This window comes from Myxocyprinus asiaticus, chromosome 35 (genome assembly GCF_019703515.2).
Source record: "Myxocyprinus asiaticus isolate MX2 ecotype Aquarium Trade chromosome 35, UBuf_Myxa_2, whole genome shotgun sequence".
In the NCBI taxonomy this organism is placed as follows: Eukaryota; Metazoa; Chordata; class Actinopteri; order Cypriniformes; family Catostomidae; genus Myxocyprinus; species Myxocyprinus asiaticus.
The window spans coordinates 15,666,689-15,682,184 of NC_059378.1; the positions used below are offsets into that span (position 1 = coordinate 15,666,689).

Consider the following 15,496-nt stretch of genomic DNA (forward strand, 5'->3'; position numbering starts at 1 on the left):
TCTTTTGTGCTACGGATATGAATGATGCCCTCAAATCGTGTGGCTTTTGAGGAGAGGTGTGTTGTTTTTCAAGATTAAGATTAAGGTAGACGAATAAACAGGTGAAAAATCACACAGACTTGCATGAAAAGAGGCCCCACATTTATCTAGGGACTAGAATATCATAAAGACATTTGGACCAGTAAGCAACCACCCAGAACACCCTAGCAACCACCTAGCAATGCCTTGGCAACCACCTAGAACACCCTGGGCAAACAGCCCAGTTTGTGATGCAGAAATTGCACACTTCACCTTTAATTCTACTTTTCTGTCACTGTTCTATTTTACAGACAACAATCATTTGGGATGCTCACACAGGAGAAGCCAAACAGCAGTTCCCGTTTCATTCAGGTTAACACACATTCCAGTTCATACTTTTGACATTACATTGATATTGTGACCAATTCACTATTCTGAGAATCTGCTGTAGCAGTTCTGCCTTGCATAAGACACATGAGTAAGTCATGTTTTTTTTTTTTATTACAGCACCTGCTCTGGACGTGGACTGGCAGAGCAACAACACGTTTGCTTCCTGTAGCACAGACATGTGCATCCATGTGTGCAAACTAGGACAGGACCGACCCATTAAGACATTCCAAGGACACACAGTAAGAACTGTCTGCTCATCCCACCTTCCTGCTGTTTCCTACAACTCGAGTCTTCCAAAGAGATGAACTTCTAACCTTCTTATTGTGTTTTTTGTTTTCAGAATGAAGTTAATGCAATCAAATGGGATCCAACTGGCAACCTGCTGGCATCGTGTTCTGATGATATGACTCTGAAGGTAAAAGCCACGTGTTATCTGTCAGTGGGTTGCATCCATGCTGGCTACACAGTATACAAGTAAAAATCTTTTGTTTTGCAGAACGAAGAGCAGTGTAAGCCCATGACACACATTTTAGCATGTGGAAATGCAAAATATTCTTGCAGTGGTCTAAACGATTATTTCTTCAAATGTTCTAGATCTGGAGTATGAAACAGGACACTTGTGTTCATGATTTGCAAGCTCACAGCAAAGAAATTTACACTATCAAATGGAGCCCCACAGGTCCAGGAACCAACAACCCCAATGCCAATCTAATGCTGGCTAGGTAGAGTACCATCCATGAACACTACACGATACCCCACCATGTCATAATCAACAAGTGCTTTAGGTGCTTACATAAAGCATTGTTTTATGAATGTCTCATTGCTTATATGAATGTTGAAAGTCAGCAACTATTGACTGTTCACTATTGTGACTGTAATAGACTGATATATCGTCCAGGTGAACAATAAGCCAATATTTGGTCATTTTGAGTTTTTTGGCTGATGTCCACTTGCCATATTAACAGAAGTGTTAGCACTCCCCCTTGTGTCAGTTCTGAAATCTACCTACAGCCTTCTCAATGGATAATTTAAGTAATATAGTATTATGTTTAAGTAATATAATATGTATAGTATTTTTTCAAATACAAGATAAAGCCGTTTCAGTCTTCACTAATTGTATTTTGTAATTTAATAAATGGGCATACTTTTAAATAAATCCACAAGCTACAAAATCTGATCTTGTACTTCTACAACTCTAGTGCTTCCTTTGACTCCACTGTTCGGCTATGGGACGTAGATCGAGGCATCTGCATCCACACACTAACCAAACACCAGGAGCCCGTGTACAGCGTGGCCTTCAGCCCTGATGGACGCCATCTAGCCAGCGGTTCTTTCGACAAGTGTGTCCATATCTGGAACACACAAGTAAGACTGGTCTGCCTCGTCACAGAAGAAATGCTATATTTGGTTGGCTGTTTATACAAGGCAAAAGCACAGTATCCATCTTTGAAAATTCTTCATTTTTTGGACCAATAGCACAGCAGTGTTTCTTTGCACCGCATATTAAAGGTGGAGTAAGTCATTTTAATCCAGTACACTTTGTCAAATTCCACGAATATCTCTTCACGGTCCGCTAGCTGTCCGTTCTGTGTGCGCTGAAGAAACTTCTGGTGATTGTACACTCAATCTGTAAATGGGAAAATAAACAAAGTGGATTGGACCGATCCACACAACACTATTCCAGCCAACCAGCAACAGGGGGCAGTTGTGGTTATTTGTCTTTTGGTCAGCTAGCCCAGTTGGGGGGGAGCTTCTGAAGGAGCACTGAAGGGAGGGGTGTGTTTGTTTGGCTGTTGAGTTCAATTATCAACAGTCTCAGGAATCGCTTACTCCACCTTTACAGAGATAGTTCATGCAAAAATGAAAGTTCTCTCATCATTTACTCACCCTCATGCCATCCCAGATGTGAATGACGAAGATTTTTAGAAGGACATTTCAGCGCTGTAAGTCCATACAATGCAAGAGAATTGGTACTAGAAACTTTAAGCTCCAAAAAGCACATAAAGGCAGCATAAAGATAATCCATAAAGCTTCAGTGGTTAAATCCACGTCTTCAGAAGCGATATGATAGGTGTGAGTGAGAAACAGATCAGTATTTAAGTCTTTTTTACTGTAAATTCTCCTCCCTGCCCATTAGGAGGCGATATGCACCAACAATGCGAATCGGCAAAAAAGAAAAGTGAAAAAAAGTGAAAGTGGAGATTGATAGTAGAAAATGACTTAAATATTGATCTGTTTCTCACCCACACTTATCATATCAGTTCAGAAGACATGGAGTAAACCACTGGAGTCTTATGGATTACTTTAATGCTGCCTTTATGTGCTTTTGGAGCTTCAAATTTCTGGTAACCATTCACTTGCATAATAACAGAGCTGACAAATTCTTCTAAAAATCTGATTTGTGATCAGCAGAAGAAAGAAAGTAATGCACATCTGGGATGGCATGAGGGTGTGTAAATAATACGAGAATTGTAATTTTTGGGTGCACTATTCCTTTGGGTGTTCCGATCACAAGTGGTTCGGCAAGACGACATCATTGACACCTGGTCGCTCAAGTGCATCTCCTTTGACCACCTGTGTTTACATTACTCGCCCTTTTCTCTGTATTTTTTTGTCTAAAGCCCCCAATAAACCCTTTATGTTGGTGTCATTTCCACAGACTGGTGCTTTAGTCCATAGCTACAGGGGAACAGGGGGCATTTTTGAAGTTTGCTGGAACGCAGCAGGAGACAAAGTAGGAGCAAGTGCGTCGGACGGCTCTGTAAGTTTGCAGATTTATATCACCTGAGTGGACATAAATATATTTATATGTGTCCATGCTCATTGTCTTGTTTGCTGAAGTGTTAAGAATCTTTTCTTTTTTTTTTTTTTTGTAGGTTTGTGTATTAGATCTGCGGAAATAGCACTGCTTGCTGGAAGCCATGGACCGACTATGAATGTGTACATAGCCAAAATGACTGTCCCTGACCCTCAAACTGCTACAGTCCCTAGTGAACCATGGCCAGCAACTACAGACAGACAGACAGACAAACTAACAAAAACAAGCACCCTGATGCACCACACCGAGCAGAGAGGATGTGATTCCAACCAGAGACATTCAAATGACTTTTGTAAGTGACACAGGTGAAAAAAAAAACAATAAAACAGAGGAAGAAGAAAGACAGAAGGACTGGTATATTTACCAAATTTGGAAGATATTTTACTATTTGTTCTTCAAAACCAATCTCATCAAAATAAATGAACGAAAGGATTTTAATCTTCGTTGGTAGTTCCGTTTCAGTGTGTAGACATATCAACATTTTCTTTGTTTTCTCCCCCAACCCCTCTCTTTCTCACACCTTAGCTCTTTTATTTGAAGTCACAGCTGCATGATTCCAGGACTCTTTGTTTTCCTTCATTTGACACAAGTACACTTATTTACTGTCTTTTGGTACTGGGCATTTTGTGATTTCAAACAGTGTGGGGACATGAAAAAAAAAATCAATTTTATCTTTTTCTTCAGTTTTAGTTTTTGATGCTATGGTGGTACTGTTATTTTACTGCAGTCATTTGAGTTGCCACCACCCCCACCCTGTTGTACCCCAAAAGAGAGGTACATTTTATGGAATAAACCAGAAAATGAAGACAAGCGCACACAATTAAAGGAATTTCATCCGTTCACTCATACTACTGTATCTAGTTGTTAGATGTTTCCCTTATCAGTTCAAATTAAATGTAAATGGTAAACAGTTCTAAGATCTAGCTCTCAGATCAAGACATGTGGCCTAACTGTGACCCAGGAACATGCATGACATGCATGTAGATGTAGGTTTGCATTTTGTAAACAAACCATCAGCTGATTGGCTTTTCACACAATTTCATTCTTTATCCTGTTTCACTACAGCAGTGGGTTTCTCTCTTGTTGTATCGGTTATATTTGTGTGCAAATCAAGAATTATACTTTTTTAATATTTGGAATTTTTACTTACAGGTTGTTAGAAGTGGTTTAGTTTCTGCTTTTGTAACTAGTTTGCCTTTTGTCTATCACCTGTGTCAAAAAACAAAACTCGCTTCTCCGTTACACAGGAAGGTTTTTAGTTTTTTCGTATGATCTTGAGAACTTCTTCATTGGAAAGTCTGAAGCTTTAAGCAAGTCTGTGTTGTGCGGGACATTCAACAAACATCTAAGTACATTACTCAGAAAGCCAATGACAAGAATGCTTTCCCACGCTGTTAAGTTTTCATCAATCTCAAAACTAATTTAAAAAATGTCATTCTGGATTTTTGGCACACCATGTGATGTAACATCTGGTCATATGATCGTTCTACCATGTAATGAGTCGTGCTAATGTTCGTTTACCTCACATGCATCAGGACAGCAGTACTAGAAACGACACCTTTCAAAATCTCTTTGACATTTAAAATTGTCCTATTTCTGAGTAGTCGTTTGTCCATATTAATGTGGTTTTGCTTTTCTCAATGTGAAGACATTAAGCTTTTTGATGCCTCAACCAATGAGGAAACAGAATTAGTCACATGCTCCAAGAGTGCACAAATGAGGCTTGTTCGCTCTGTCTCTAAATTTCTTTACTCGAGTTATTTTTAGGACATCATGTGACATTTAACCTTGCATTTTATACCAGGTGTAGTATTTTGAGATCTGTATACAACGGACTTCTTTTAAGTAGATAAAAAAACAAAACAAATCTGAACACTATTTATTGCAGTCTGACAACAGAAGGTATTTCAGTCATACTCTGTCCTCTGTATTCGGCCCAGTGTCTGCCTGCCCACAATTATCACTCTTTCCTCATGGTGTCATTTCTAATCATTATTCTTACTTTGTTTTGTCCCCTGGAATTTTTGTACTCTTTTCAAACTTTTGTAATTCTTATTTCTTTGTAGCTAAAAAAAAAAAAAAAAAAAAAAAGAGTAAAGAAATAAGAAAAAAAAAAAATTCCATATCGGTTGGAGGGTGTACAGCTAAGACCTAAGTTTTGCTCACTCTGAGTCCGATGTGTTCTCGGATGTCCCCTGCACTTGATCTTTGTTTCCCCAGTCAAACGTTTTTGGTTGCAAAATTCCCCCCTTGCATTGCATTGATCTGTTGTCATTTGAATCAGATCTGGAGTCCAAAATAAAGTATATTTTGATATTATTGCTGTTTTTTTTATTCTCTTGATTTATTTGATTACATAGGTCTCTATAATTGTGAGGCTTCAAATAATCTTCAGAGTCATTCAATTCAACATAAAGCAGCATTCACAACCCATTTTAATTCCGTAAGGTGACATTGCCGAGTGAAACTTTATATTTGAGGAAAAAACAAAAGTAGGATGGGACTTGATTCTACACAATTGATTTGGATTGTGAAAAGTGGGTGTCCTGTACCAGAAAGAAGCCAGACCTGGATGCAAGTGTGCAGTTGATTGTGGAGGACTACTGCACTTCTGAAACACCACCCGCACCCACTTTTTAGGAGGCTTTTGGGCAGGGCTCTGAAGGTCAAGTTTACCCTCGAGAGACCAATGGTAATGCTTCTTTTTCAAGTCTGACTGTATTTGCTATGTTTGCAGTAACCTCTATTACATTAACGTAACCTGGCTTTAAATGAATGCGGGAAAAAACGTTATTTCGGATGAAGGGTGAAATTACGAAAAAAACAAGTTTTACTTTGGAATAACGTGTATTTGTGAATCGTGCACAATAAGACCAGGAATGTGTATTTAAAAAAACAAAACAAAAAAAATCAGTCAATTTTGATTTCATGTTGGAATCTGAAAAAAAGAACACTTGTAAACTAGTAGATGAGTTAGTACAAGTACAAGATAGCTTTAAACTTTTATTACATTATAATGTCAATAAAAACAATTTTAAAGATTTGCAGGTGAATAAATAAGCTGTAGTTGAGTGATTTAAATATTTCTACTATAAAGCACATCTCACACCCCTTCCATGTCCTGTGTAGTTTATTCCTTGTCAAAGCTGTCCTGCCTGCTCATTAAAGCACAAATGATATACTGGACTGCAATAATAGCCCATGATTTTTCAAAAGATATCTCTTAGTTTTAAGTAGCAGCACTTCTGGAAACATTCCTATGGTTTGATGGTGCGGCATCAGATTTAATCACTGCATTGTGGTTGTAATCAAAATAATGCTACAAATGTTTCTCTAACTCTGAGGGCTCATGTAATTTACTGGATTTAAATGAAAGAGGTTACATGAAATATTCTTAGCATGTGTGAAAGAGGGGCCATTTTGCTTGAACATCTATAAATCTTATGTGTGGATTGTTAACAGAGAAAAGAAACAATAGTGTGCTCTGCCCAAATTCCACAACTGGTGCAGTACTTTTAAAAAAAAAAAAAATTTAAATTAAGTTTCAGGTCAGGATTGCCTTGGTCTTATCCTATGATCAGTTCCTGATATAGACATGCTATCCTCTGAAGTTTTGGAGACGTCATCTGTGTTCTGCTTGTTTGGCTTGTGTCATTGGCACATTGTGTGGTAATAACTGTCCTTTCCTGAGGGATCTCAGCAGCATTTGGTGCCCCACCTGATATCCAGTCAGAAAGGTCTTTGTTGGTCTTCTCTGCGTTTCTCACAGGAGAGAAGAATTGGCATGGAGGATGTGAGACATGTTCTCTGTTATCTCCAGAAAACTCTGGAAAATGTCATAAGCCACGGCAAACAGGAAGTAGATGGGCAGCAGCCAGTGGAGCCTGAATAGTCTCTCATTCACTGTCAAAGGCACTGTCAGATGTCTGTAAACAGGAAGGAGTGGTGAAATGAGAGGATAGACGTACAAACGTGCACACAAACCACGTACACACTGCAGAGTGGCAATTGACAACTGCCTTAGAATTCAGGAATGAATACCTTAAATTATCGTTCTCTGTGTGTGCAGAATACAGTAGTCACTTTAGAATGGATTCACCAAAGTATTTTTCTTATCTCATTGGCTATTTTCTTTCTTTTTTTCCCCTCCATGTATTAAGCATAAATCTAACCAAATTTGACAAGGTTCATGCTTAAAGCTAGATTTAGATATATTCTCTGAAACCAGTAGTTACTATATTACACAATTTTGCTTCTTAATTTTATACAACAGTTCTACAAGCAAATAATATGAAATAACTTAATTTTCAGGTAAAAACTGGCCGGATAGTTGATGCATTTCTTCTCCGCAAGCGACTATTTTGAAAAAAACAAAAAGCAAGAAAAGCAATGCATCAAACACGATTCACTCTCTACGCTGCTCTCATACTCTGGTTTTGAACCATTACATACGTAAATGAATCGGTGTTTTTGAACTAATCTTTTAAGTGTTAATCGTTCTCGTTTGCTTCCATTGTTTCGGTGGTGAACAGCTGTTTTTGTAAGGAATCAGTTGAATCAGTGATTAAATGACTTATGACTAAATGCTGATTTGTCACCACCTACTGTATATCGCAGCTGTGTAGGTCCTTACAACAGAAATAAATGATGTCCAGAACTTTGAAGTTCCAAAAAAGCATATAAATGCAGAATAATAGTAATCCATACAACTCCATGGGTTAAATCCATATCTTCATAACAAGTGATATAAGTGTGGGTGAGAAACAGATCAATATTAAAGTCCTTTTTTACTATCAGTCCCCACTTTCACATTCTTTTGTTTTTGGCGATTCAAATTCTCCATGCATTTTGCCGCCTACAGGGCAGGGAGGAGAATTTATAGTGAAAAGGGACTTAAATATTGATCTGTTTCTCACCCAAACCTATCATATAGCTTCTGAAGATATGGATTTAACCACTGGAGTCATAAGGATTACTTTTATGCCGCCTTTGTGTTTTTTTGGACCTTTAATGTTCTGGCCACAATTCACGTGCATTGTATGAACCTACAGAGCTGAGATATTCTTCTAAAAATCTGAGTTTGTATTCAGCAGAAGAGAGTCATTCATGTCTAGGATGGCGTGAGGGTGAGTAAATGAGAGAATTTTCATTTTGGGGTGAACTATTCCTTTAAGGATGTTTAGATAGAAATATTTTGCTGTGTAATTTGCTTGCACTGCTCCATTAAAACAGAGATGCACATCAGTGCGCGTTGTCAGTGGCATCACTGTGTTAACAACTAGTTTGGTTCTGTACACACTGCACACAATAAAAAAAATTGATTATCACTACCTGGATTTTTAGTGAGTGATTTTAGTTGTATAATGCAGTTGTCACTCCTGTAAATTACAGAATTGTGTACAAAATGGAATTAAGCACTCAGAAGGGGAGTGACAACCATCTTTAGCTGCAGTGTGTACTTTTGTGTGCCATTTATGTACAAATGCTCAAATTCACCCACTTGAAGCGTTGTGATCTGGAGGTCCTGAGCATGAGAAAGATGAACAAGCCCACTTCAGTGTTTAAGGAGAAGGAAACCACTTTGTCAAGCATTACAACAAATCCCTGTACAATGAAGAATGAAATGAAAAGTTACCTTAAATCGTGTCACTACAAAACTACTAAGAATGGTTGAAATGAGGGAATCAATGAATTGTTTTCACCCTTATAACTAGTGGCTAATTGTAGGGCTGCACAATTAATCAAAATAAAATCGAAATTGCGAAGTGACCTAATGCGATTATTAAACCGGAAATGGATGTGATTTTATTAAATAATGAAGTCTGCGTGAGTTCAAATAGTCAATGGGAATGAGCAGTGCTCTTTCCAAGCACCAGCGGGTCTTCATGATATAGTGTTTTAGCAGTCGTACTATACATACGCATCACGCAAATTCATGTAATTCCACAAATTTTGCCTACTATAATTAACTATACAAATCTAATATAATTTGACGACATCTGGGTTTTGTGTACAGAGATTTACAGCTTTCCACCAGATTTGGAATGAGAAGCATATTTCAAAACTATTGTGAACTACACATAGAAACCAAAGGTCTTACTTCAGTTTTTTGCCAAAATAAAGGCTGGAGTGTTTCAAATATATATTTTATATAATAAAAAAAAATTAAAACATTATAATATCACAATATTTGACAAAATAATCGCAATATGATATTTTGGCCAAATCGTGCAGCCCAAGCTGCTTGCCAGTTTTTTTATTGTTAGGTTAATCTTTGTGCGTCCTTGCTCTTACTGCAATATATCACATTTTAAAACCAAAGGCTAAAGAGATGATTCAAACCCACTTAACATGGATCATCACACATGATGATAAATGTCAACGTATATCAGTTTAAAAATGCACCGACCTTTGGATCACAAGCCGAAACAACAAACATAAGTCCGAAAGCCAGAAAGGACATAAAACCACCAAAGAACCTGGAAAAGGGGAAAGCAAAGGGAAAATCGGGGAATCATTATGATTAATCAAAGCCAGTGCTTTAATGCTCCAAAAGATTTTCTATTAGCAGAGTAAAGGAATATGTTGGCTGTGTGAGCAGAGATGGCAGTAAAAGCTTAAAGATATGGTCTGTAAAATGATCTGCCAGAGCTGAATCCAGAGTTTACCGTTTACAATGCAGCAAGCTCTGGCTTAATGTCCTCCATTGTGCGCTATGGGGAAATACCCTCGTGCTGATTTTTGCCATCCATTCTGCATTCTCCGCCCAGTGTGTGCTGACGAGGCCATCGACTGAAATGAAAGATGATGTTGGGACATGAAATTTGCACTGAGTATTCTGATGGCTACATGCAACAAACAGAAAATAATGCAACACTTAGTTACATTTCCCTCCAGAGGGTAACATTAGGGCACATCCACACTAGAGAAAGCTCTGACAGAGCGTTTAACATACGAATGAGTAACACTGTGCCTTAACCAGATGTGAATTTGTCTGTCCGCACAGAACATGAAACTGTTGTGCAACATGACAAAATCACAGCCAGTCAGAAAATATTTGATGTTTAATGTGCAGTAGTGAGGAGTTGGATTTTGGACCAATGAGATTTTACAGTGGGCAGGGCTACCCATCATGACGCTGCTGACATTGTAACCAAGTGATCGACAAAATGTCCTGTCTCCTGTTTCATGTTGTGGTCTCGGCTGGTTAGGTCAAAAAATCAGATTTACCTGGTAGAGAAATTTTATCACGTAAATGCTTTATTGCGTTGAACAAGACTGATCTCACTGTGAATTTGGCAACAGTAGGTCGAAATTTTTGCTGAAATCAGTCTGTGCTTACCGAAGTTCAAACCACTGCCCCCAGTGCGCGATCAGGAAGAGTTGTTTAACGTATGGGCATGAGTGAGCTCAGTTTCCAGGTGAAACTTTTTTCACGCAAATGACCTTACTCACAGGCACGTATGAACAGACAAGTCAGGGGCTGTTTACAATGAACGTGTTTTTTCATGCGTCTGCGCTGTCTTTCAATTGTTATGCTAAATATGTGCTGAACGGATGTCTTTGACCGTTGTACCATCTCGTGTAGGACCGCCGCATTTTTAAGACAGTGTCAAGTCAAAATGTAAAGAAATACTTTTTTTAAAAATGCATCTTGAGACACCTGCATTCTGTTTTATTCGTTGCGCCTGCTTTTTTTTTAGCACAGGTGTCATTAAGGCCATGTTCACACAGTCGATGTTTGGGATTGACAACCCAAAATTCCAACAGCTGTAACCGTAGTGACAGGACTTATGTAAATATCAAAGATGGTGGCGTCCATACCACCACTTACAAAAATATCTAGAGTTCTGACAAACTTGCCGCAAATTCCCCAATGATTATTTTCACATACAAATGAGCTTGTGATTCGCCTCAAATGTTTACCAGAAGTTTGCAGCTCTTCACCAGTAGTGGTGAACCTGCAGCAAACCTTTAACGACAATTAAGAGTTTGCGGCAAAGCTAATTTGCATGTGAAAATAACGAGTGGCGAATTTGCTGCAAATTTGCCAGAACTCTCGATTTTTGTATAGGGACCGGCAAGACTTATCACAATTGATGACGCATTATTAAATAAACAAGTCTAATTGGGGTGCGAGTTAATGCGTCAAATCATAATTAACCGACAGCTCCTTTTAATGATTTTTAAGCAAGTGTAGTGTCGCTTTAGAGTTGCGCAGCTCGCTCCCAGACCTCAACTCTGATGAGCTCCGGTGAAAGACAGGAGCTGTGTCTTGTTTCGGAGACTTTGTGCTCCAGAGGTCGCATTTGTCGGCTGCATACATCACAGAGGCTGTCTCATTTCAGGAAACCAAGTAGGACACTCTGATTGCAGCCTTCAAATGAAACCTTCCTTCACAGGAATTCGGAAGATGCAGGAGGTGTATCTTCATTGGCTATCTCAACCCACAATTCATTGCGTCAACGGAAAGCACATAATTTCTGTAAAAAATAATGCAGATTTACCCGAAAATATCATCTCTGTATACCGCTGCCTACCTGGCAACAGTACTTGCTTGTCTTGATTATTGGGGGGTTACCTCCCCTTACCCCCCAGAATCTACACCCCTGTGGCATACTGTTGATAACCACAAAAAATTATTTAGACTCATCCCTCCTTTACTTTAAAAATAGCAAGAAATAAGGTTACAGTGAGGCATTTACAATTGCAGTTAAATGGGCCAATCTGTAAAGGGTTTGAAGTCAGAAATGTGAAGCTTTTGATTTTATAAAAGCACACATTAATTCTTCTCTAAAAATAGTGTATTATTTGGGCTGTCAAGTTTTAGGGTTTTAATGTTTATAGCGTTCATCATCATGAAAATGAAGTTGTAAAATTGGATATAACTTTACACAGAAAAGCTTGGTAAGCAATTTTATCACACTAAAATCATCTTGTGGCTATGCTTTTCAAACAGTGAATATTTGAACGTTTATGGTTTGGGTCCATTCACTCCACATGTAAGTGCCTCACTGTAACCCAGATTTTTACCTTTTTTTTTAATAAAGGAAAGGAAAGCCCAAAATAATTTTTTGTGATAATCAGCATTATGCCACAAGTGCTGTTGTTTGAGCTTAACATGAGCTATTGAACATGGAACATTCTTTGTGCTGCATTTTAAATTGAGAATGTGGGATTTTTTTTATTTGAAGAAGACATTCCAGGTTATAATTAACATGTGACAACTCTTTCTCTCACTGACATCTCACGTTAAGAATAATTAGTCTTTTCAATGAACATACTCTGCAGCATCACAGTTACTTCGTAAAGTCTCTTTTTGCAAAACAATACTGTTGCACACTAGCTACTATTAGTCAGTTGTGAGACTGCACTCACTCAAAATTAACAGATGGAATATGTCACATGCAACTCACTGTGATGTGTTACAAAGGCTATTTGAATTCATACGCTGTTGAGCCATGGGTTGTACATAATTCACGCTGACACCCTCTGCTGAGAGCTTTGCTGGACTGGGCCCAGATACAGGCTTCAGCCACTCTGACAGATGCAGCAGGCAGTTTAAAAAAGCCAAGAGCAGTTTGAGTCAGGACTGGAGACAGATAACCTTCAATGGGAGACTGGGGCTCATGTAGGACACAAAGGCAGTGTTTCAAGAATATTCCCACTGAGCAGCTTAATGTAAATCTGGATTTAAGGAATTAGTAAGCATAAAGTTTATTTATTTATATTACCTTTTAAGAGCTGATTTTTATGTTGCCAATGTAAGTGAGGTGTGTAATTATTTATATGCAGAGACTATTACTATATGTAAGCCATTCATAGGTGGCATGCAGAGTAAACTTTGTGGCGGTATCAAAACTTGCTTTGTCGGTTAGATCAAATGTTTTATATTCTGCCTCTGAAATTACTTGCTCCATTCTGGTATATAACAATCACTTTTCACAATCCAAGCAAATCCCGATGGAGATCTGCTTCACTCAAATACATCACATTTTGAAAGTTTAAATGTCGTGATGTGTTATGTTTTTGACACATGCATGACAAAGAATAATAAAATCACAAACACACTTGTGTGCTTCATGGCAGTGCCCATCACAAGGAAGCTGACGGTTATACTGATGGTGATGAAGATCTGGATCAGCTCTGCCACCCAGGAGAACCGGCTGTACCTCTGAGTTATGATCTGTGGAACAAAAAGCACTCATCATTTTATATGTCAGAATTGAAGTCACAATAACTGCAGTCGCCGGCAAGAAACCCCACAAGTTAAGAAAAGCCTTAGTTCAAATTGGAAGGCTACAAGTCACCAAAGGTTTTCTTAAAGGAATACTTCACCCAAAAATGAAAATTCTCTCATCATTTACTCACCCTCATGCCATCCCAGATGTGTATGACTTTCTTTCTTCTGCTGAACACAAATAAAAATATTTAGAAGAATATTTTAGCTCTTTAGGTCCATACAATGCAAGTGAATGGGTACCAAAATTTTGAAGCACTTAAAGGCACCATACAAATAATCCCTACGACTCCAGTGGTTAAATCCATAACTTCAGAAGTGATAATAAGTGTGAGTGAGAAAAAGATCAATATTTAAGTCCTTCTTCACTATCAATCTCCACTTTTACTTTCACATTCTTCTTCTTTTGTTTTTGGTGTTTCGCATTCTTCGTGCATATCACCACCTACTGGGCAGGGAGGAGAATTTATAGTAAAAAGGACTTAAATATTGAGCTGTTTCTCACTCACACCTATCATATCACTTCTGAATATATGGATTTATCCACTGGAGTCGTATGGATAACTTTTATGCTGTATTTGTGTGCTTTTTGAACCTCCAAGATTTTGGTACCCATTCACTTGCATTGTGAGGACCTTCAGAGCTGAGATATTCTTTTAAAAATCTTATTTTGTGTTCAGGAGAAGAAAGAAACTCATACACATCTGGGATGGCATAAGGGTGAGTAAATGATGAGAGAATTTAAATTTTTGGTTGAACTATCCCTTTAAGAGGTTTCTTGCAACTGGGCCCTGATCTATAGATATCAGCTGTAGAATGATATCTTAAATTGAGAAATTGGAAAGCAGTGCAGTTTAATGGCAACTGATAACCAGATTGTAAAAGTATATGTGTGTGTGTGTGTGTGTGTGTGTGTGTGTGTGTGTGTGTATATATAAATATATATATATATATGCATGCTGATACAGTTTTACTCAGCAGTCATTGAGTCTGTCCTCTGCACTTCAATAACTGTCTGGTTTGGTTCAGCTACGAAATCAGATATCAGAAGACTACAAAGGACAGTTCGGACTGCTGAGAGGATTATTGGTTGCCCCCTGCCCCCCCTTCAAGAACTATACACTTCCAGAGTGAGGAAAAAGGCTGGAAAAATCACTCTGAACCCCACTCACCCTGCCCACTACCTTTCTGAACTGTTGCCTTCTGGCCGACGCTTCAGAGCTCTGAGCACCAGAACCGTCAGGCACAGGAACAGTTTTATCCCTCAGGCTATCCATCTCATGAACAGTTAAAATTGCCCCATTGAGCAATAACTATGTGCAATACACAGTTTAGTCTTTTTTATATTTATCCAACACATCCAACCTCTTCTGCCATTTCATTCCTCTGAAACATTTGCACTGTACATAACAGATTTGTATTTACACTGTACATAACAGATTGTATTAGATTTGCACTACCCATGTGTAACTGTGTATGTGTGTGTGTCTACGTATGTGTATAATTAGTTTAATTTTTTTATTATTATTTATGTCTTGCTGCTGTTTTTGTATTGTTTTTGTATTGTTGTACACTGGAAGCTCCTGTTACCAAGACAAATTCCTTGTATGTGTAAGCATACTTGGCAATAAAGCTCATTCTGATTCTGATTCTGAAAAAAGAAGGGGTTTTCAATATATTTGTTGCATATAAAGACAACATATAATCAAAATCGACCCTATTTATTTCTTGCATGTTCCTGGTCTTATTGTGCACAAATCATCAGTGCATATTATTACAAAGAAGAATTTTTGTTTTGTTTTTTGTAATCTTTCATCAAAATATGTTAGCTTCATTATGGTATACACAATCCCACCCTTTATTTAATTATTTTTGAACATTCTGTTTATTAAAAGTGGAATCAGGACACTCACACACATTTTTATAAAAAAAAAAAAAAAAAAAGAAATAGAGAAAGAATTTACTTGGGGAGACCTACATTTCCTAACCCAAATACAGCCCCATTCTGAGTTAAATCCTGATATACTGAC

General features: G+C 38.0%; 2 protein-coding genes across 8 annotated transcripts in view; one reads left to right on the top strand and one right to left on the bottom strand.

The window, feature by feature from the left end:
* tbl1xr1a (TBL1X/Y related 1a) overlaps positions 1-3,664 on the top strand; it is a 76,545-nt gene extending 72,881 nt beyond the window's left edge. For all 6 annotated transcript variants that reach the window (XM_051672425.1, XM_051672427.1, XM_051672424.1 and 3 more), the window contains 7 exons: positions 330-390; positions 526-647; positions 749-823; positions 1,003-1,130; positions 1,608-1,773; positions 3,068-3,169; positions 3,285-3,664. In XM_051672425.1, the coding sequence (XP_051528385.1) occupies positions 330-390; positions 526-647; positions 749-823; positions 1,003-1,130; positions 1,608-1,773; positions 3,068-3,169; positions 3,285-3,311 (681 nt within the window). In that variant the 3' untranslated portion in view covers positions 3,312-3,664. The remainder of the gene's footprint in view (positions 1-329; positions 391-525; positions 648-748; positions 824-1,002; positions 1,131-1,607; positions 1,774-3,067; positions 3,170-3,284) is intronic.
* Positions 3,665-6,056: 2,392 nt separating this feature from the next.
* The window catches only part of si:ch211-51h4.2 (uncharacterized), a 156,435-nt gene continuing 146,995 nt past the window's right edge, over positions 6,057-15,496 (bottom strand). For both annotated transcript variants that reach the window (XM_051672423.1, XM_051672422.1), the window contains 5 exons: positions 13,298-13,412; positions 9,895-10,018; positions 9,636-9,705; positions 8,727-8,830; positions 6,057-7,152 (listed from right to left, as the gene is read on the bottom strand). In XM_051672423.1, coding sequence (XP_051528383.1) covers positions 6,990-7,152; positions 8,727-8,830; positions 9,636-9,705; positions 9,895-10,018; positions 13,298-13,412 — 576 coding nt within the window. In that variant the 3' untranslated portion in view covers positions 6,057-6,989. The remainder of the gene's footprint in view (positions 7,153-8,726; positions 8,831-9,635; positions 9,706-9,894; positions 10,019-13,297; positions 13,413-15,496) is intronic.